Source organism: Nicotiana tabacum, chromosome 22, assembly GCF_000715075.1.
Source record: "Nicotiana tabacum cultivar K326 chromosome 22, ASM71507v2, whole genome shotgun sequence".
Classification (NCBI taxonomy): Eukaryota; Viridiplantae; Streptophyta; class Magnoliopsida; order Solanales; family Solanaceae; genus Nicotiana; species Nicotiana tabacum.
The window spans coordinates 123,456,819-123,477,271 of record NC_134101.1 but is presented as its reverse complement, the minus strand read 5'-3'; the positions used below and the strand labels follow the sequence as shown (position 1 = coordinate 123,477,271).

Below are 20,453 nucleotides of genomic sequence, written 5' to 3'. Positions count from 1 at the left end.
AGGTTAATTAACAATAAAATTGATCATATTAGCTTTAGTTTATTCATTGAAAATATAGCAAATGCCCCTAGGCTCTTCACTCTAAAGACAATTCTGAAGGTGAAAAAAATTAAATATTATTGACCACGAAAAAAAGACCAAAAAATTAATTAAAGTTAAACCGGAGGGAGTGTTATTTAGGGATAACAAATTTTCTGTTATAATCATGTACAAGCGTGTTAAAGTGTCATTTATCGCAATTTTCTTGGTTTCTAAAGAGATGCCGTGTTTTTAAGCAATCTCTTATTGTGTGGAGTCTTGTAGAATACATATATAATTAACGAATAGTCCGCCAACTGAATATTAAAAAAGAGAAAAAGGGAATGTCCAAACCCCATATTCTTCGTGGAGATTCTGCTGATCAATTATCTCGCGTAGCTGATTAAAGGTAGTAATATTTTATGCAACTAAAAGTTAAGTTCTGTTTATATTTTCCTTTTTTGTGATTACTAATAATTGAGCTTTGTGTAATAATAAGATTGATTTTCTAATTCCTTGATGTTTAAGTTCATTAATTTGGCTTTTATGTTTTCTTTGTGTTTCCTTATTACCAAAAGAATTATGAAAAACTGGTCTTTTTGGTTTGTCAATTTCCAAGTAAGTTATTCCTGTTAGTTATTCTGTATGATCTGCTTCTCTCTAAATCTAGCAATATTGCACAAGTGAAATATTGATAATATTTTCAGTTATCGTACTTGTAGTAGAAGGAGAAATTATAGCAATATTTGCTCAGGTTTTTGGTTTTCTAGATCAGGCTGATTTGATTTATACCCAGATGGATGAATCCAAGCTTTTATTTGGACGATGTTGTAGTTAGACGAAACGAGTTTTAGTTAAGAAAAAAGGAAGTAGAATTTGCTTGAGTAGTAAAAGAACCCGGTCTTAGTTGATTGATCATATAGCCTGACTAATTGAGCTCTTTCAAGTGATAATTACATGTGAAGAAGTAAATTACTGACATCCTATAGTCCTTTTCTTTGAGTTGATTGCATTACTATCCTGTACTTTTTAGCTTATTCTTTGATAATAAACTAAGGGCTTTGTTTTTCGATACATTCTTGATTTCAGGTATTCATTTTAGAAAGCTGACTCCAAGATGGAAGTTCATTCTTGCTATTCTACAACCTATTATTGCATTGTAAATGTTAGCAAATGTCTAATTTCAAATCAGGCAAAGTTTCCCATAGTAAAAGAAAGAAGGTTGTATTCTGGTTTAGATGTTTATAGCATAAAGAAAAAGAGGACTCAGAGGCTTACTATCACTGCTCTGAAAGGATTTGACAGTGTCGACTCAAGTCTCTTGAGTGAAAGCTATAACTCAGATATTATAGATGGGAAAGTCGGTACCCAAGATGTGACTGGTAGTGCTAAATCAGTAACAAAGGTTATCGTTCCCAGTTTACCTGATGAAACTAAAGCCGACTCTGTTGCTGTGGTCGATAGCTGCTTGTGGGAATGGAAACCCAAACTGAAAGTTCATTATGAGAAATCTGGTTGTCAAAATGTTAACTCCGCACCAATACTTTTTCTTCCTGGTTTTGGTGTTGGCTCCTTTCACTATGAAAAGCAATTAAAAGATCTTGGTCGTGATCACAGAGTATGGGCATTAGATTTTCTTGGACAAGGGAAGTCATTACCATGCGAGGATCCAACTTTGCAGTCCAAAAGATTAGATGAATCTGAACCTGATGGAAACAGTGTCGTCTGGGGTTTTGGAGATGAAGCAGAACCTTGGGCAAAAGAACTTGTCTATTCTGTTGACTTATGGAGGGACCAAGTACGTTATTTTATTGAAGAGGTACCGTTTCTATCTTTGTCCTTATGATTTTCCTCTAAGTGGTTATTGCGCAGACTTAAGCAATTGTATCGATGTATTGCTGGCTTTTAACTTGTGTGTTCTTTCTATTAATTACCTGTTCTATTTCGGGTCATGTGTCTAGTATTCTTCGTAGAAAGATGAACTTATAAACATTTGTAGAAGGCTTTACGAGCACGCTATTGATGCAGTCAATGACAGTATGCTACATTATAGCAGACTTCCATCCCTTGGAACTTTAGTATGTTTTTTGTTTGACTTATGTATAATTGCATGGCTATAACTTTACCTAATGCTTATATGATCTCAGACTCAAGGTAGGTATGTCTTATTGTATAACACTATGCTGTTTGTTCTCTATTCTTTGGAAGATATCTTATAGTTGATCTTCACGTGTAATGTTTCTCCGATGCTCTTTTTCCTGTTCTTACAGCATTATGTTATTAGACACAACTGAATCTTCAGGGAAGCTTAAGATTATTTGACTAAACAGTTAATTATGATGGTGCAATGGGCTTCTTAATAAGTCTTCCAAGTTATTGATTGATTTAGACTTGAGGGATTGCTTTTAGAACAATCTTGCTCATAAGGAACAAATAAATTCGTATAATCTTTTGATGGTGCAGGTTATTAAAGAGCCAGTCTACGTTGTGGGAAATTCGCTTGGTGGATATGTTGCCCTCTACTTAGCAGCATACTACCCTCAATTGGTGAAAGGTGTAACCTTGCTTAATGCGACCCCATTTTGGGGATTTCTCCCTAATCCTGTTAGATCTCCGAGATTATCTAGATTGTTTCCATGGGCTGGGACTTTTCCTCTTCCCACCACTATCAGAAAGCTCACAGAACTTGTGTGAGTGCTATGACTTGCTCTTTTAATTTATACCGAGGAAGTTTATCTTTTTCTTGCCAGTTATAATACTGATTAGATTTAAGACCAGGGCTTTTGTTCAGTATTCATACTTATTCCCTTGCTTCATTTTCAGATGGCAGAAAATTAGTGCTCCCGAGAGCATTGCGGAGGTGCTTAAACAAGTTTACGCTGATCATACCACAAAAGTGGATAAAGTTTTCTCCAGTATTCTTGAGATAACAGAACACCCTGCAGCAGCTGCATCCTTAACCTCAATAATGTTTGCTCCTAGGGGACAACTAAGTTTTAAGGAGGCACTTAATGGGTAGGTAAAGCAAGTATTACATAACTGCATTGGGCTTCTCTTAATGTTGGAAATCTCAAGTCTTCAACCTTTGCTATTTTTAGGTGTCGAATGAACAATGTGCCCGTTTGTCTCATGTATGGAAAAGAAGACCCCTGGGTGATGCCTATTTGGGCACTACAAGTGAAACGCCAATTGCCTGAAGCTCCATATTATCAGATTAGCCCTGCTGGTCACTGCCCCCATGATGAAGTCCCAGAGGTAGGCCGTCTTACTAAGCTATACATCTTCTTTGGACATTTGATCTTGGTTGTCAACATGTTTCCTCATTGTTACCATCTCTTCATAAGGTTTTCTTCATAACTTGTTACGTAGTAACATAATTCAAGACTTAATCCAAACATTTTGCCACTCCAAACTAGATGAATGGTTACTGTTATATTTGGACTTCGAAGTATCACATAAAACAATAAGGGATAGAGGAATGTCAGTCAAATGCAAAAGAAAAGTTTGAATCTGGATTTCTTTGTCCTGTGAAAACAGTCTCTTGCATAAATGCAACGCAATGGTGCATAACAGACCCAATATAGTCCGGTGCATCCCCCAACCCCGCGCACAGCGGAAACTTAGTGCATCGGGCTCCATTGGTTGGTAACAAGCTTACCTTGCTACTCAGGATGCTCTACCACGTTGAAACAGACCGCACTAGAAATGGTCAGTGGGCAATATAGACTTGTTCAGAGTCATATGCTTAAAAGCCTATTTATTAATTTTATGGTTATACGACAAGAAATTGTTGTTGCTCCTTTTCAGCCACTGAAATATAGTACTATACATTTCTCCCAGCCCCTTACCTCATACCTCTTAAACCAAGTTCTGAATTCCGACAAGTGCTTATCCAAGTCATTTTTGAAACACTGTAGAAGCATTGACGAATCAAGAGCAAGTTCAGTGAGTTCCACCGAACCCTGCTAAAACTATGTATACATATGCAAAAATTTAGACATGTACATAAGATCACACTTGTTCTGGAACCACACTGACACTAGATCTGAATCCATCGACTCTAGATTTTGGTTTCGCCCCTGAATATAATGATATTACATGTGCAGATTGTGAATTTTTTGCTGCGTGGATGGATCAAGAACATCGAATCGCATAGTTCAGTTGCATTGCCACTGCTTGATAGTCCAGAAAGCATCGAATATGACATTGTCAGAGACTTGGAATTTGTTCGGCAAGGAATGAAAAAAGCAGTAAGAGTGCAATTTTACGGGTCAATGACTTCTCAATGGGAGAGGCTTCGCATGTTTCTAAAATCTCGATTCCAATATGGAGTTTACTCTCCATAACTGCACATAAATTTACTCATTTTTTTCTTTTCACATATCATGTGTGATAATTTCCCACCGATAGTAAGCTGAATGTTTTTTGGCTACATAACAATTTAGCAATGTAAATTGTAATATAGGTCAGCATATATAACTTTTTTTCTTGCCCCTTGATTAAATCATACTTATGATTGCCCAAAATGCTTACATGAAAATGGGTTTATCGATCAAAGTCACTAGAAAACGAGTAAGCTTTTTACAGCAATATAAGAATTACTATGTCAACAATCAAGCTAACTTAATCCTCCTATAATTTTCTTTTGATTTTAGTAGTTTACGCAGCAACAGTATTTTATTAAATCAATAAGGTTGAGTTACACGTGGTTTTTTCCGACAAGAGAATATGACACTTCCCATCAGATTTTGGAAGAAAGAGTAAGCTTTACAAATTTATGCACACCGCCATCAAAAAATTCACGTATTTGCCGAATGATGATCACTTCTCACCAGATTCCAGTCCAGGATGGTAATAGATACCCAAAGAAAGTTCAAAAGAGTAATACAAACACGAAATAATACAAGTGTGTAAGCCGCAAAAGATACCAAAATTTAGAGGGAGGGTTTTATGTATTGTTCCTATTAAAAATGGTAGAAAATATGTTTGAACTTCCCACGGGCTCGGATAAAGAACATCTATACATGGAATGAAATTAGTGCACTAATATAAAATTTCGACAAGCGACACTTGTAAGGCTGACTTCTTCACTTTTATACATTCCGGTTACAAAAATTGTCTGGTTTTAGAATGAAGCATCATTAACCTGTTTGATTTAATATGTTCTCTTTTAATTTGTCTTTCTTGCTTGAGTTTGAAAATCAGTCCCATGAATCACAATTACAAGTTTGGTTAATACAATATAACTTTAAAGAGTAAAACCAAAATTACTGAACCACACAAACCAAAAAGTGAACCAAACCACACAAGTCAGTATGGTACTGGTATAACATTTTCAATATCAGAAATAAAAAATACCGAACCGAAATCTTTCAAAACCGTACTAAACCGACCCCTAAATCGGAGACTAAAGATTAATCCTCATCCATCCCTGCCGGTTGATCTCTCCTGCTTGGACCCCCAGCTGGTTTTGACATTATAATCTGCAGCGAAAAATAGATGATTAAAAACCTACTCAAAATTTAAAACAGAACTGAATAAAAACTACATTAGCAAACAAAAAAGCACAAGTAGTCAAATATGAACGTCGATCAGTTTTTAATAGTAGGTCTTTCTTATCCCTTTTCTATCATCGATGATCGTAATCTAACTATTATTCAGAGATTCTTCCATGCATCTGTATCAACCCAACTACTAAGACAGTTGAAATTTTCACAAGGTGGAAGAAAATTGTGCACTTCTCAGGAGTAAAACATGAAATGAGTAGCTAATACAGGGCAATAAGATACCTGGTCTACCCGAAGCACTGTGCAGACAGCATCAGCAGCGTATTTTAGAGCAAAAAACCTGCTCAAATGGACCAAGATGCATTAGGGACAGTGTTATCAAAGGCCAAAAGCGCAAAAAATCTCTAAGGCCCATTGGGGCTTTAAGCGCAAAGCATAAATAAAGCGTGGGCTTTAATGAAAAAAGGCGCAACTGGAGAAAAAGTAAAAATATGTATATGGTTTTTTATAAGGGCAAAAAAATTGAATTTTTTTACGATACAGTGAAATATCAATTGTTTAATGTCGCCTTTTCAGGATTACACTCATTGGCAAGGAAAAGTATGTCTTAGAGCCTTGATGCGACACTAAAGCGCATACAAAGCGGGGGAAGCGCTCATCATGTTCTGCGCCTTGCTTCAGGGCTTAAGCGCGCCTTTGACAACACTGATTAGGGAATAGGGATTAGCATAAAAAGCTAATGAATCCACCAAAAAGGAACTCTTACTCAGAGTACAGAATACATAATCATGAAATAGTAGTTTGTCAGGAAATAAACAAATCAAAAAGTGATAATGACAATAAGAATAGTAACATTAGTGTGCAAGGGGAGGACCCAATTTAACTTTTTTTAACTAATAAATCAATACTATATATTTTATTGATAATACACCAAGATCTGATCACCATATAACATTGTTGTTTCACTACTACATATCAAGTCTCTCGGACCAACCATTAATACATTAATGGTGTCCTCCAGCCTCCTTACACAAAAACCAAACGAAATGAGAGCTTTTACGATAGACAATAAAATTTTGACACTTTCAAATTCTACTATTCCTACTATCCATACCGACCAAAAGACTTATCCTTAAAAGCATAACTCCATACCGACCAAAAGTTACATAATGGAGCAGTCGTCCATATCTTTGTTTTCAGCATCCATTTTTTCCACCCTCTAGCTTGCCATTGCTTCAGCCATTACTCTAGGAAGCGCCAGTGATTGTAACATATGGAATATATCAGGCTTCGTAATTCTGAAGAACAGCTACTACTAGTAGAAGATGATCCATATTCACCCCATGCATCTTACACAAACAATAACAACTATAGTACTAAACATCAAGATGGCATCCCACACTTCACACCATGTGAAAGAAAGTCACCTTTTTAGTGCCTCTGTTTAGCAAATCTTCCATATGGTTGGACACCACCGACTACGAAATTGCCTTTTGAAACTAAACCAATAATCTGAGTACTCTTTTGAAGTCTAGGGGATTGCTCACAATTGACAGAAGAGTCTTTCTAGAAACTAGCTATATAATTAACTTGCCAAATAATTATAAAAAGAACAACTGTACGAACATTAACATTAGGAATATGTCATTCTGGAAAAGTTCAGTTAGCTTGTAAGTTCACTCCCTCTTGTTGCAGCAGTAAAAATTGAATCAATTGAATGCTACTCCAGTCCTATTGAATCAACTATAGACATGCTAGCGGAAATTTATTCAAGCAAAAGATAGAACTGAACAAGCACAAGTGAGAAGATCTAGATTTTTGTGCTCGCGTAGGTCCTTTCTAGCACATTTTACTGGAAGATGAAAACAAACACCAAGAAAAGAGCAGCTTACTTGGTAACATAGAGGTCCCATATACTCAAGGCAGAGATATCCTCACAGGCACCTTTCTCCAAGTTAAGGCCCACTTTGGTATTTCCAGACGCATGTTCAGCATACAAGGATGATATAATCTCCATTGCATTGAGGCCAGCATTCTCAGCTAGCGTTTTAGGAACCATTTCAAAGCTTTCAGCAAATTTTGCTATTGCATATTGATCCAGCCTGAAAATAGCAATGGAGTTACACAACAGAAAAGTTGGGCTGCAGTGATAGGCGAGAGCTCATATGCGAAGAAAAAGCAACAAAAACAATACCCAGTTTCTTTGAAAGAGAATTCTTTCAGCTTGCTAGCCAGCTCAATTTCAGTAGCAGCAGCTCCAGGTACAATCCGACTGTCTCTGCACATTGCCTGAAATAAACATAGAGCAATCAAAGTATTCAAGATTATAACCGGACATAATCATAGCTATCCATCATTTGTCAATGCCTCAATTACAGTAATCACGTTTCAAAATGTAATTCTGAAATCCAATTCTATTTCCAAGCAACAATGAAGGGACAAGTAATCACAACAGACTATTATGCATGCATGAACCTCGAAGGAAAAGAGCTAGCAGGTGATAAATCTTTATGTTTTTACTTCGGCTACCTTGTATGTATTTACACCATCATCAACGGCTCTTTCAAGGTCATCCAAGATACTATCAGTGCTTCCCCGCAGCACAACAGTGGAGACAGAATTTCCACCTTCTTCATTTCTCACAACTGTAACCTATATTACATATTTAAGGAACCAGATTTACTGTTAATCCCAGCTAAACTGATGAACCTGACTGCAAATATAATATCTAAGATAATTACCCTAACACCACCAATTTCCTCCACTGAAACAGAATCAACATAGCCAAGGTCATCTGCATTTGGCTGGCTAAGCTTTAACTGTTTTCACAATCAAAGAAGAATGTTATAAGAAATTTAAGTGTTATTTTTTAACATAAATCATGAAACAGTTCCAATTTGCTTACAAGCGCAACCGCCCCAGTAGTACGGCAAAAACGACGGAGTTCAAACTTGGAGCTGATTTTCAACACCATAAGCCTGCAAAAAAACAAAAAAGAAATCTCAATGATACCTTTCTCAAAAAAAATGAAATCTATATGAAGCAGTTCCAGATTACACAAGGGTAGATGTAAGAACATTAGCTAGTCTAAGAAGCAAAAAAAAAAATCAGAAGAGGTAACTAAAACGGTCTGGTTTGCGTAAAGCAAAGACTACCTATGAATTCGAAAGAATTTTCTTTGAGAGGCAACAAAAATGGAATCTATATGAAGCAGATCCAGATTATACCCTGGCAGATGTGAAAACATAAACTAGTCTATAAGTAAAAATAAAATCAGAAGAGGTCATTAAAACAGTCTGGTTAGCATAAAGCAAAGACTACCTATGAAGTCAAAAGAATTTTCTTTGAGAGGCAACAGATATTCTTTTTTTTTTTTTGGGGGGGGGGTGGAGGGGGGTGTATAAGGGCAACAAACATCTATAGTCAGTTATATCACAAGCATTTTAACACGATGACACAATTACTGTAGTCAGTTCAAAAGTTTTCCCTTTCTATTTTGAAAAGCTTCAACTAAATATAGTACAAGTCCAACTACATAAATATGAAGCACTGAATGTACCAAAAAAGCATAAGTGAAGCATAGGAAGATTAGCAACATAACAAGAGCAGTAAAAACAGAGAATAAATTACACAAGCCAAAACCTTTTGAATTGCTACTTAATGTAAAATCCCCTAAAGTCCCTTTCTTTTTCTCCAACGAACAGGAAGCTCAATTAGTCAAAACCAAAGGATACCAGCCATAAAACACTATATGATGCTTTATATGAAAGAGCTTAATTGTTGGTTGGATAGTTGAATTAAGAGGAGAAAAAGGCCAAGTTAGGAGGATCTGCTTTGCCAACTATCGACAATCCCCAAGCAAGATGAGAAAGATTTTATAACATCACATTCCCTACTGAGAAGCTAAAGAATTCTATTGTTGAAAATCTAAGAGAATATCAGTCACCATAGTTGCATAGATTTTTCCGGGATAATAATCGCTTTTAACTTTATTTTTAAACACAGTTTGAAACCATCTTGGTGTATTTTGAATAAAATTTAAGATAATCAAAAGCTCAATCCTCTGATATAAATTAAGAGTATCATGGGTAAGTACATGTGCAGACAAATGACCCATGATGACCCCCCCCCCCCCCAATTAGCTTCTTTTCGCTGCTCATTTTCAGAAAATCATATAACTCCCCAGAAACATATTTATAAAGAAGTACACAAAAAGGCCCTAACTAATAACATCATATGTAAAAGGAAATACAGTATTCGTCTTACTTGTAACGCTCACAGAAATGTAGAGCCATCTCTCCAACAGCTCCTCCACTGACAATGACCTTGGCACCCGAGTCAGCAACTGCTTTAATAAGTTCCTCCACCTTAGCTTCCTCGGTCTTTGCATAATTTTCAAGCTGCAAATGCAAGAGACAAAGAGATTACTGACAGATAGAAAAAGCTGAAAGACAAATAGGTAAATAAAATAAAAGGGAAAGACATATGGAAATAACTTTGTTTGGAATTTAAATAACTTCAAGTTTTAATTCAGAGTGGTGCTAATCCTAAGACTTCAAAGCCTAATCCTACAATTCATGTACATAGAAAATTTATTACAACAGAGGCCACACAAATCAGATTTTTTCTTGAAAAGGTAAAAAAGGCCACAGAAATCAGATTGAAATCAGAATTAGCATTTCCTGTCTTATAACAAATAAATGCATCATCTATCATTTTCTGTGTTCACCACCGTTAAGTCAATTAACATCTCTTAACTCCATCCAGAAACAACAAAATACTTGTGCATTGACTTTCTACACCAATGAGACTTCTTAATTAAAAAGCAGTATAGTCCCAATGAGTTACCTGCTCAGCACTATGAATAAGAACTGTTCCTTTTGTTTCGGTCGCAGATGTATCAACGCCTTGAACGAAAACGGCGACCTGCATCGAAGTAGATGGTTCGTAAAGCAAAAAACCAAGCGAAGGCTGAAGCTAAGAGGATGACAGTTCAACTGTGTGTATGCTAATGTAGCCAGTCATTACAACTACAACTAGGGACCAAACCTGAGAGGACATTTTTTGATAATGGTAACAGTAATTAAGCAATACAAGCCAAAGCAAATCACACGAGAACAAGCCAAGATTTTCCATGCATACAACTAGCAAGCAAATACTCCTTCCTCACGGAATTTAAGAAAGGAAAGAAGACTTTTGAAACTTGTGGTCTAAAACAAACCATAAATATTTTGCATGGCTGTAAATCAAATCATCAAATGTAAAGTAGGAATTCTAAAGTTAAATTATTCCTAAATAAGGAAAGGTGATATTCTTTTTGCGATTGACTAAAAAGGAAAGAGTGCCACATAAGTTGGAACAGAGGGAGTACCAAACATAGAGGATCAAGGGAGCACATATTCATTTTGTTTTAGAAGTATGCCTTTCCAGCCCATATCGACGGTTGCATAGGCTTTATGATAAATAGTTGCTTTAAACAGTAACTTCCGGATTATGTCTCCAACCCAGTAGCTTTGTCCCATCTGCTTTGGTGGTTGGGGGGGGGGGGAGGGGGTGTTAAGCCCCCAATATGTATGACACAACCCTTATCCTAGCATTTTCAACTACTATAGTCCCCTTAGTTATGTGAAAAACTCGTGTAGTGCCCCCAACAGATGTCGAAAAGGATGAAGAAAAACGAATGAGGAACAACGAAAATTTGGTTTGCGAAAACAACAATCCATGGAAGAAGCAGGTGCTGGGGTCTAGTTCTGACCCTTCATGATGTGAAGGAAAGGAAAAGCAAGAGGGTACAGGAGGGAAGCAGTTATCCAAGAAAAGTGAGAAAATATTGGACGTCACTTCAACCCGGAAATAAGTAGGGAGCGGTTTTGGAGAGGAAGCTCACCTTAGGTAGGGATGAGAAAAACTGAAGATTGTGTCGGAATACAGGCATCCAGGTATAATCAAACTATTAAGTTTTGAAGCCCAAATCTTCCAGCAAGCCACGCAGACTAACAATCAAAACTGGTGCAGCAAGACCACTGAAATTACTAATCTTCTTACGGTGGGACTTAGATTGTAGATTGTAAATATCATCCATTATAATGTCTCAGTTATATGCCACAATAGCAAAAGTAAATGTCATCCATTATAAACTGTGATATCATGTTATGACTATCATCCAATGCTTAAGCAACTAACCCTTGTCTCGGTAATGCTTCTAACGCATGGATTAGCCCAATTTAATTAGATTTAAAATAAAAAATAAAACAAAAGTTCAAACATAATTAATAGAAGTTCACCAAACATAATGGAACATCCTAGAAAATGAAAACTGCATCTTCATATAACTGGTTGGTTTACAACTGACAATTCTTGTATCATGCCGAAGAAACTATTTTTATATGAAGCATGTTGAAGAAACTGTTTTCAAAAAGTAAATAACCAACCATCCTACAACTACCATATAGCAGTTTTATCCGCTCAAGAAATGGAAGATTAGGAAGAAAAAGCTGAAACAGACCTTACTTATTCAAAAAAAAAATAGAAAAGAAGAAAGCTAAAATAATTCTTGCAAATGGGTGAAAATAGCACAAAAGGCAAAGTGAAGGTCAAAATCTGAACCACAATCAGACAGGGTAACAACAGCTGAACCTGAATAACAAAGGGAAATGAATATAGACTGTAACATTTTAACTAGACTTCACTGTAAAAGAATTTCTGGAATGAGTTTGTAACAGCTCACCTTTGCCTTCTCTATCCTCTTTATACTCCCAACAGCATCACTTTTCAACACCATACCTCTGACTATGGAGGAATTATTCAAACCCCCGCCCAAGAGCTTTGCAACACGTACATTATCCACATTGAAGTTTGCTGGGTTTTTAGGGCACACTTGAATGCAAGCCTACACAACAAGAATAGATGAATTAGAAAGCAAGACGGTTAAAACCCACCAAGAATGCTACGCGAAGAGCAGGTCATGTACCTCAGCAACAAGAGGACACAGGACATCCTCTAGTCCAAACTGTTTGCTGGCAACTGCAGATTTCATTCGTGAAATAACTTCATTCTTGTCTGTGACATTCATATTTTCAGAACCTTTCTCGACTAGCTCATCCAATAATTCAATTGTCTGCAAGGGTGGAACACTAGCGAGTAAATCTCGGATCACTAGTCAATGTATAGTAAGCACAATTAGTGTAAAACATATAATGTACCTTATTTATCGCCTTATTATAACCAATGATAATCTCACTAGGGTGCAACCCCATCCTGATGAGCTCCTCGGCACCTTGGAGGAGCTCCCCCGCAAATGAAACAGTCAAATTAGCTCCATCGCCAATCTCCTCTTGCTGTGCCTTTCCAGCCAAAACCAATATCTTGGCAGCAGGGTGCTGGACCTCAAGTTCATTGACAATAGTGGCAGCATCATTTGTGACAAAAAGCTTGTCCAGATGGTTGATAACCATCTTATTCATACCTAAACAAATAAATGACAAAAAGATGTGAACAAAAGTAACTTATCTAAAAGATAATAGAAAGGAGCATGCATGGACCATCATGTATTCCTGATAACAAACACACTCCTTCACAGTTCAAAAACTATTTAAGTCTTTCCCGATTTAACTTACATATTGCCAAGTTCGATGAGCTCCCTTGACAAAATGTCTACTTTATTTATCTACTTAGATTATTATTATTTTAGAGCACCTCTGCAACTAACAACTATTAAAGTGAAATGGGAAATAACCATAGAAAATACAATAAAATGGAAAAGAAACTTGTATCCTGTCAATGGTTATTTATCAGACTAACGTTATATCAATTTTACCTTTGGCCAAGGATATAAAAGCAATAGGATAATCATTCACACCTTCATCTCTGAAATATTCAAAATCTTCGGGATGGAAGTAAAAAATCCTTTTAAAAAATTTAAAAATGTCTATGCTCTCTGCCATCGTATAAGTGGAAAAATCAAAAATCGTTCAATTTTCGAGAATACACCATAAAGGATGACAAGATACAAACTTTGAGATGTTATCCGTAGTTACTGTATAATTTTCTCAATAAATGTATCACTAAGATTGTTCTTCTTTATTGTGGGAACATTAATGAAGTGCTGTTCATATGTTTTTTCAAGTATAGCATTAAAGCATTACATTAGCATTATCCACCAAAAAATGCCACTTTCTTAGTAGATTGACTATGAAATGATACCCATTGAACAAAAAAAGTGGTCAGCGGCTAATATCCATAACTTGTTTTAAACATACACATTGCTTATCAAAAAAGGTATTATACAAACAAATCTCATTGAAACAGATCCTATTTAACAATATTGTGTAAAAATAAGATCTCGGGAAAGGAAAGGTGAAAAAGGAAGTACCGTTTGGGCCGAGAGAAGTTCGAGTAATAGCGGAGAGCTGTTTACAAGCATCGATGTTTTTAAGGACAGCTTCGTCAAGACCTGAAAGATGCTTGTGGCCTTCTTTCAGCATTCCTTGTATTCCATAGGGCTGCATTTTTCTTGATCTCGTGAGACAGATGAAAACTCTACTGAAGACTCTTCTCTTCCTTAAACCCTAGCAAATGCTGTGAAGGCTTCTTTGTATTCACTGAGGGGAGAGAGAGTAAAGTGAAGAGAAGAGGGAAACCCAAATAAAGCCCTAATACACATTCTCCTATTAGCCTGTTCAATATTTTAATAACGATGACAAAAGCTAAAAAGGGATAATTTCCTAGATTAAACTTAAATTGGAAATCTAACTAATTAAGGCTATTGTTTTCCTTAATATTTGAATGTGCAGAATTTATTAGAGTAAATTTAGATAAAATTTAATATTATATCAACAAAATATAGAAAATCTTTGCTGATGTGGTATATAAAAAATAATTTGTTTGAGTAACACATTTTCAAAGTTCGGCAATAGTTGGTTACAGGCAACTAGTGGTGGTTAGGACGGTTCAAAATCGAATCGCAACAGTTAATCGAACTGAATCGATGGCTTATTGGTATCGGATTATCGTGATAGTAATTGATGAACGGATTGAGATTTTATAATTAATAGTTTAATGATTTGGGAGCGAATTACTCAATTTTTTTATCGAATAAATTGTTAACCCGTTAAAAAAATTTATATTTAAGCTTATACTCAATGTCCTTGTTTACTTTGTTTACCTCATTTTTTCCAAAAGTGTCTCTCGTCTACAAATGTGGAATTTTACCTATTTATACTTGATAATATGTGTATCTTCGTTACGTAGTTGATTTCTTATAGAGAAAGTCATGGCCTCTATGAATTCTATATAGAAATGAGATCAACACAAGCCATAAGAGTACTGTTCACGCTCAACTCTAGTCCTAAAAAGGATAAATGGTTGCTGAAAATATAATCTGGTCTAAAAGTCCGGAGTCGAATCCCACAGAAAACTAAAGTTTCACTATAGCTGTTCAATATAACTCAGAAGACAACCTCGAATAATTCTTAAGTTATAAATATTAAGATTCTTATGTCTAACTACTTAACTAACAAATTAAAGAAGTAAATTAGAAACTAGGGATACTAAGGGTTGGAAACAAGATTAGAAAAGCCTAGAGTTATGAACTCTCCAATTGCCGGAATCCTTCCCGCTACGTCTCTTACAGCCTAAGTTTTCTCTACTGATCATGAGCACTCGACTTATCGTAATTCTCTCTCGAGCAACTACAATAATGTATTAGTCATATTCTCTCGAATTATGCTAGCTCGCACTTATTTATCGCTCACTATTATCACGTCAAAACTTCGTTATCTCTAATCCTGCTTTTAAACCCGCCATATTGATCTCTCATACCTTAGGAGTGACGTTGTTCGACAAAAACCTAAATATGCACTCTTTCTCAAGCAATACATAACATGGACTATACAAAGAACTCACTTCACACATGGCATGCGACTCACTAAGGACAGTTCTATCCCGACCTCAATCAAACAAATGTTCATAAATCCAAGAGATATATTAAGCACTAAGCACAAAGTGAACACTAGTCAAGCAAACGAGACATAGGAGTCATAACACATGCTATTCATTTTTACCAGGGCATCATCATATATTTAAAATTAAGGGAAGGTGAAACACATGCTAGAACCAAAGTATGCAACCATCATACAAGCCAAAAGATGTGAATCACATCATTTCTTCTCCTTTATTTCCTACATACTACTCTAAAAAGAAAATTACTACGCGGTTTAAGTTACATCCCATGAAAATGAACCGAGGCACAAAGAAAAATCGCGAGGGGTTATTACTACCTAAGAAAAAAAAAACATGTTTTTGTATTTTTCTATTTTGTATTTTTTTTTTTTTTGTATTTTTTTGTTTAGACTTAAATCCCTCAAGAAAGCTATCTAGGTGATCCATCGTCAGGAAAAGTCCAAATTTTTGTTTTAAAAAAATCATCAATTAAACTAACACAACTGAAATAGCATAGAAAGTACCAAGACAATCTCCTCATCACACACTTAAAATTGTGTATTGTCCCAAATGCACAACATAAATAATAAGAGGGTAAAAGAAACTCATTGGTAGGCCGAAGCACTAGCAGCTCATGGGGTATTTAGACTTCGCCCAGTTATTTTCCTTTGTGCGAGCATCCCACACTTTGTTCCAACCATCTCTCTTGCTGTTGCATCCTTCCAATAGCTTTGCTTTCCATGTCCCTACAAATATAAATAAAAATAAAACTTATCTACAAAATAACACAATAAAAAAATTTAAAATAAAATAAAATAAAGCAGTAAAGTTGGGTTGCCTCCCAACAAGCGCCCGATTTAAGATCGCGGCACGATATGAACCCTTTTGCCTCCACCTCGAGATTATGAATTTGTTTACCTTGAAAATGGTAACTACAATTATATTTGATTTTGTGGTTCTAAAAATACGTGATTTGTCTTAACGCTAGTTGTTAGGCAATAGATGATAAGTGTGAATAAAGAAAATAAGAAATACAAACCAATATGGTTATGATGCTGGACCTCGAGGTCTAGATGGGCTAATAGCGATGAGCGATCGATGGGGGATCAATGATAACGAGGGCCTCAAAGATGGTCATTTGCGGTTAATAATAAGCAATAAATGAAGAATAATAAATGAACAATGAATGAACAATGAAAGAATAAGCAATAAATGTGAATAATAATTGTTTAAGCAAAGAGCAAAGAATATTGTATTGTATTCAATATGTTGTGTAATAATCTGAATCATTTACAAGATGACAAGGGTCCCCTTTATATAGGAAGGATAATCCCAACATAGTACATGTCTAATAATAATAAGGGAATGCTATTGGTACAGTTGTATAATGACTTAGTACGGATTAGTAATATCCTTTGCAGACTGGTCAGCTCTAACTACGTGTATTCAGGAATTTTCCCGCCTCTCCATGACGATCATTGATTGTACTGCTCCGAGGTTGACCACAATGAGTCTTCGATGTGCTCCCTCAAGGGACTCACCTTGGGGTTGCACCTTATGCCCCGCTTCGAGCTTCTTCGAGGTTAGGCGTGGAGAGGCATAGTAGCCCCATAATCAAACTCTCCAATTTTGGCTGTATACAGATAGTCCCCGCGTTTCTTAGAATGAAATAATAAGAAAAGATCTTGAGTTCTTGCTTCTTCGATACCCCCATTATGACGTCAGCCACGTGGATCATTAAATGGTGTGACAGAAAAGTTATACAGGGGTCTTATCAAACACGGTTCTCGAAAAGCCCACAAACCGCTATTGGTCGCCCTTTCAACTCCTCCTAGTGACTTATAAATACTCCAATCCTCTATCTTTCAAAACTTTGCAACATCTTCAAATCTTCAAGTCCTCATTAATAGTTTCATGCCTTCACCCTTCTTTCGTGTTCAGTTCTTTGTCAACTTGCTTTGAAACCTTTGTTACAACCATGGCAAATACTTCTAAAACAGTACCTCAAAAAGGGGAAGCCCTTTCTTTGTCACGCTCGTCTAAGAGAAAAAAGGTAGTAGTGGCCCCCAGCATCGAGGAGTGCGTTCCTAGGGACTTTCGATACAGCTTCCAACTTCAAAATTGATAAACCTTCTTCGGTACCGGGCCGATGCGAACCCATGTCTCGGTATGTTAGTCTAATAATTGACATAAAGAAGGTGAAATTAGATTGCCGCTGGGGAAAGGCAGTACAAGTAGAGATCCCTTCTCCGGAATAGGATATAACTACATATAAACCTAGGTTTCCTCAGCGTGTAAACATATCCCTTTACTTTGGGTCCTGTAAGCTCTTCTTCTCCATCGATAGACCCGGTGATCCTCGATTTTTGTCGAGAATATCGAGTGACGCTTGGTCAGATTTATCCTTCATTTTGGAGAATCGTCTATTTGCTTAGATGATCGCTACCAACTCCACACTACTAAAAAGTAGGAAGAGAGGATCGCAATAGCTTTTACCCGATATGAGAGTCGAGATCGATTTCCACAGGGAGCTAGGAATAGAGTCGAGTATCTATCTAGACTAGAGTTGTGTAATTGTTCCAAATGTCACTTCCAAACATCTTTTGAATTTTCTTTAACAAACTAATATTATCAATTACTAATTAGAACTAAATTATGCTAATAAGAAAATTGCTAGAGTTGAATCTAATGGGTAGAAAGGCACTAGGGTAGTGACTTTCACCTAGGTGGCTAATTGACAGGTAAATGCTTCTAAGGTTCGATTGACATGATTGGGGAAATATGCTATAACCGTTGCACAATTTTACCCACTCTCACACCTCTCAGTAGAGAGAGTGATTTTGCCCAATTGACTCTCTCGAGACCAAATGGGTAGGCAAATTAGCTCAAGCAACTAGGGTTCAAGTTGGGTAATTACTCTCTCGAGGTTTAACCCTTTAATTGGGACTATCAATTCTCTTGAGTCCATCCCAATTCCTTGTTGGGTCAATTTTGGAGACTTAGGCTCTCTTTCTCAAGAAGAGCCAAGTCAACTTAGCACAAACCAGTGTTTGCAACCACCAATTCATAGATTAAACCATAAAATTAACCCAAATAACAAACACCCATAGTCAATCTAACAATAGATGGCAACATCCATCAATTACCCACACTAGGGCTGAGCCACAACCCTAGCTAATGGGTTTAGCTACTCATGCTTGAAGGAGAAAATAGAGAAATAGATGAAAAACAAGACACATTAATTTAAAAGCTAATGTAAATACAGAGAATCTATCGTAAAATCTTAGTTAAGATGCCAAAAATGGCTACACAATAGCTTCTCACGAGCGCAGCTACATTCTGGAATTAACTGATGACCTAAAAATGGCAAAATGTTCTATTTATACTAGGCTAGAAAAACTGGACAAAAATACCCCTGCGGGGTCAGTGCGGGCCGCATAAAATGAACTGCGGCCGCGCTAGGCTCTTGGAATTCAATTATGGGCTCTCTGAACTTGGGCTCCGCGGACCGCGTAGAATGGACCGCAGCCGTGGAGATCTCTAATGTGGTCCGCACAAGTTTGACTGCGGACCGCACAACTTGAACCATGGCAAATTTCACCTCTCTGAATCTCTCTTCCGCGGACCGCACATAATGATAGCGCGGCCGCGAAGCCTTCACCGCGGACCGCAAAATGTGTACTGCGACCGCGTTACCTGAAGCCCATTTTTGCCAACTCTCTAAACCACCTAGTGCGGACCGCACAAAGTCGAATGCGGCCGCACTAGGCCTTTTTTGCTCTCAGATTGCCTTGTTTTTGATACTTGAGCAGGTTTCACTCCTTTTGAGCCGATCTTTGACATTCGTCACTTTATCGATCGAACCTGCAATCAAGCACAACTTATGAGCCTTTTGGGACTATTTTGTAATAATTTATAATAAAAGCATAAGCAAGAAGGAGCATGAAACACTTTAAAATCCCTAGTTATCAACTCCCCCAAACTTAAGCCTTTGCTTGTCCTCAAGCAAACAAAATAAGACCGACAACTTAAGGGAAAATCCAAGTATTTCCAGCTATCCTAAAGTAATCTCAACAAGCATCAATTGGGACTAACAATTGCCCTCAATACGAATGAATCATTAACAACATTTAAACTTTGAAAAACCATGGATCAAGTGTGACACAAGAGCATCAAGAGTTGACTCATTACATCAAAGAACTCTCTCAATTACTTTGGTCATTGTGGAACCCAAACTCACACATCCTCAACTCTCCCTAAGCAAACCTCACCTTTTTAGAGTATTAGCACACAAACCGAGGTTAATGAGAATTCACTCGTCTCTCTCAAGGAAAGGTCACAAGTCCGGCTCTACGTACCATATGCTTGTTCCTCATGTAAGTATCCACTAATGCAAGCGTCATTCAACTCAAGATCATATAGGGCTTTTATGGAGTCAATGTGAAGGCTTTTGGTTCAGGGTAGGGAATGTTTTGATCTAAATGGGTTTCATCTTCCCTTAAGCACTTTTTTTATTCATTTGGCACAATTCTCTTGACTCTTTGAGTATCTCACTTCTTTCTAAGGGGTTAGAGAGACATATTGTCGCTCTTTCTTATGCAATTCAAAACGTTTCACCTTTTTCAACTTTTTCCACACCTTTTTCTCTTTTGCTTTTCTTGAATACCTTTTTATTCTTTTTTACATTGGGCTTTCTTTTTGTCTTTTTTTTTTCTTTTTTTTTCATTGCCTTCCTTTTCTTCACTTTTGTACCTTTTACCACTTTGTTCCCTTTCTTGTCTCTTCCCCCAAACTTAGACTTTTGCCATTGCTCAAGGAAAGATCGGGTGCCAAGAGAGGGTATATTTTCGAATGGGTATAGGCTTATAGCATTGGTTCTTGGAAGAAAAAGGTTTAAGGCTCAAAAGAGTTAACTAGGGATTATATCATTGGTAGGCTATGGAATTGTTCAACTATCATTTGGATCAAGAAGAGCCTATAATCATTTCT

General features: G+C 36.7%; 2 protein-coding genes across 4 annotated transcripts; one reads left to right on the top strand and one right to left on the bottom strand.

The window, feature by feature from the left end:
* Positions 1–205: 205 nt before the first annotated feature.
* Positions 206–4,544, top strand: LOC107789349 (pheophytinase, chloroplastic). Of its 2 annotated transcripts, none has more exons than XM_016611144.2 (6): positions 206–427; positions 1,108–1,837; positions 2,482–2,708; positions 2,842–3,033; positions 3,117–3,273; positions 4,125–4,544. In XM_016611144.2, exons 2-6 carry the CDS (start codon positions 1,136–1,138, stop codon positions 4,362–4,364), a joined length of 1,518 nt encoding a protein of 505 aa, XP_016466630.1. In that variant the 5' UTR covers positions 206–427; positions 1,108–1,135; the 3' UTR covers positions 4,365–4,544. The 2 variants fall into 2 exon arrangements, with proteins under 2 accessions (XP_016466630.1, XP_016466631.1); XM_016611145.2 differs by lacking the exon at positions 206–427 and adding an exon at positions 481–636.
* Positions 4,545–5,211: 667 nt separating this feature from the next.
* LOC107789350 (T-complex protein 1 subunit theta) lies at positions 5,212–14,215 on the bottom strand. Of its 2 annotated transcripts, XM_016611146.2 has the most exons (13): positions 13,897–14,215; positions 12,728–12,990; positions 12,496–12,642; positions 12,253–12,414; positions 10,374–10,451; positions 9,792–9,925; positions 8,431–8,503; positions 8,267–8,344; positions 8,055–8,177; positions 7,720–7,814; positions 7,418–7,627; positions 5,808–5,865; positions 5,212–5,501 (listed from the first exon to the last, which is right to left on the bottom strand). In XM_016611146.2, the coding sequence occupies exons 1-13, from the start codon at positions 14,030–14,032 to the stop codon at positions 5,433–5,435; spliced, it is 1,626 nt and encodes a 541-aa protein (XP_016466632.1). In that variant the 5' UTR covers positions 14,033–14,215; the 3' UTR covers positions 5,212–5,432. The 2 variants fall into 2 exon arrangements, with proteins under 2 accessions (XP_016466632.1, XP_016466633.1); XM_016611147.2 differs by lacking the exons at positions 5,212–5,501; positions 5,808–5,865 and adding an exon at positions 6,410–6,772 and having other exon boundaries at positions 13,897–14,205.
* Positions 14,216–20,453: the final 6,238 nt, after the last annotated feature.

Excerpts from the sequence above, each read along its gene's own strand:
- LOC107789349 (XM_016611144.2), top strand. The coding sequence starts at position 1,136 with ATGGAAGTTCATTCTTGCTATTCTACAACCTATTATTGCATTGTAAAT. Across the intron at positions 2,709-2,841 it reads AGAAAGCTCACAGAACTTGT|ATGGCAGAAAATTAGTGCTC; the intron begins GTGAGTGCTATG and ends CTTCATTTTCAG. Across the intron at positions 3,034-3,116 it reads TTTAAGGAGGCACTTAATGG|GTGTCGAATGAACAATGTGC; the intron begins GTAGGTAAAGCA and ends TGCTATTTTTAG.
- LOC107789350 (XM_016611146.2), bottom strand. The coding sequence starts at position 14,032 with ATGCAGCCCTATGGAATACAAGGAATGCTGAAAGAAGGCCACAAGCAT. Across the intron at positions 7,815-8,054 it reads ATGGTGTAAATACATACAAG|GCAATGTGCAGAGACAGTCG; the intron begins GTAGCCGAAGTA and ends TGTTTATTTCAG. Across the intron at positions 7,628-7,719 it reads TTCTCTTTCAAAGAAACTGG|GCTGGATCAATATGCAATAG; the intron begins GTATTGTTTTTG and ends TGCTATTTTCAG.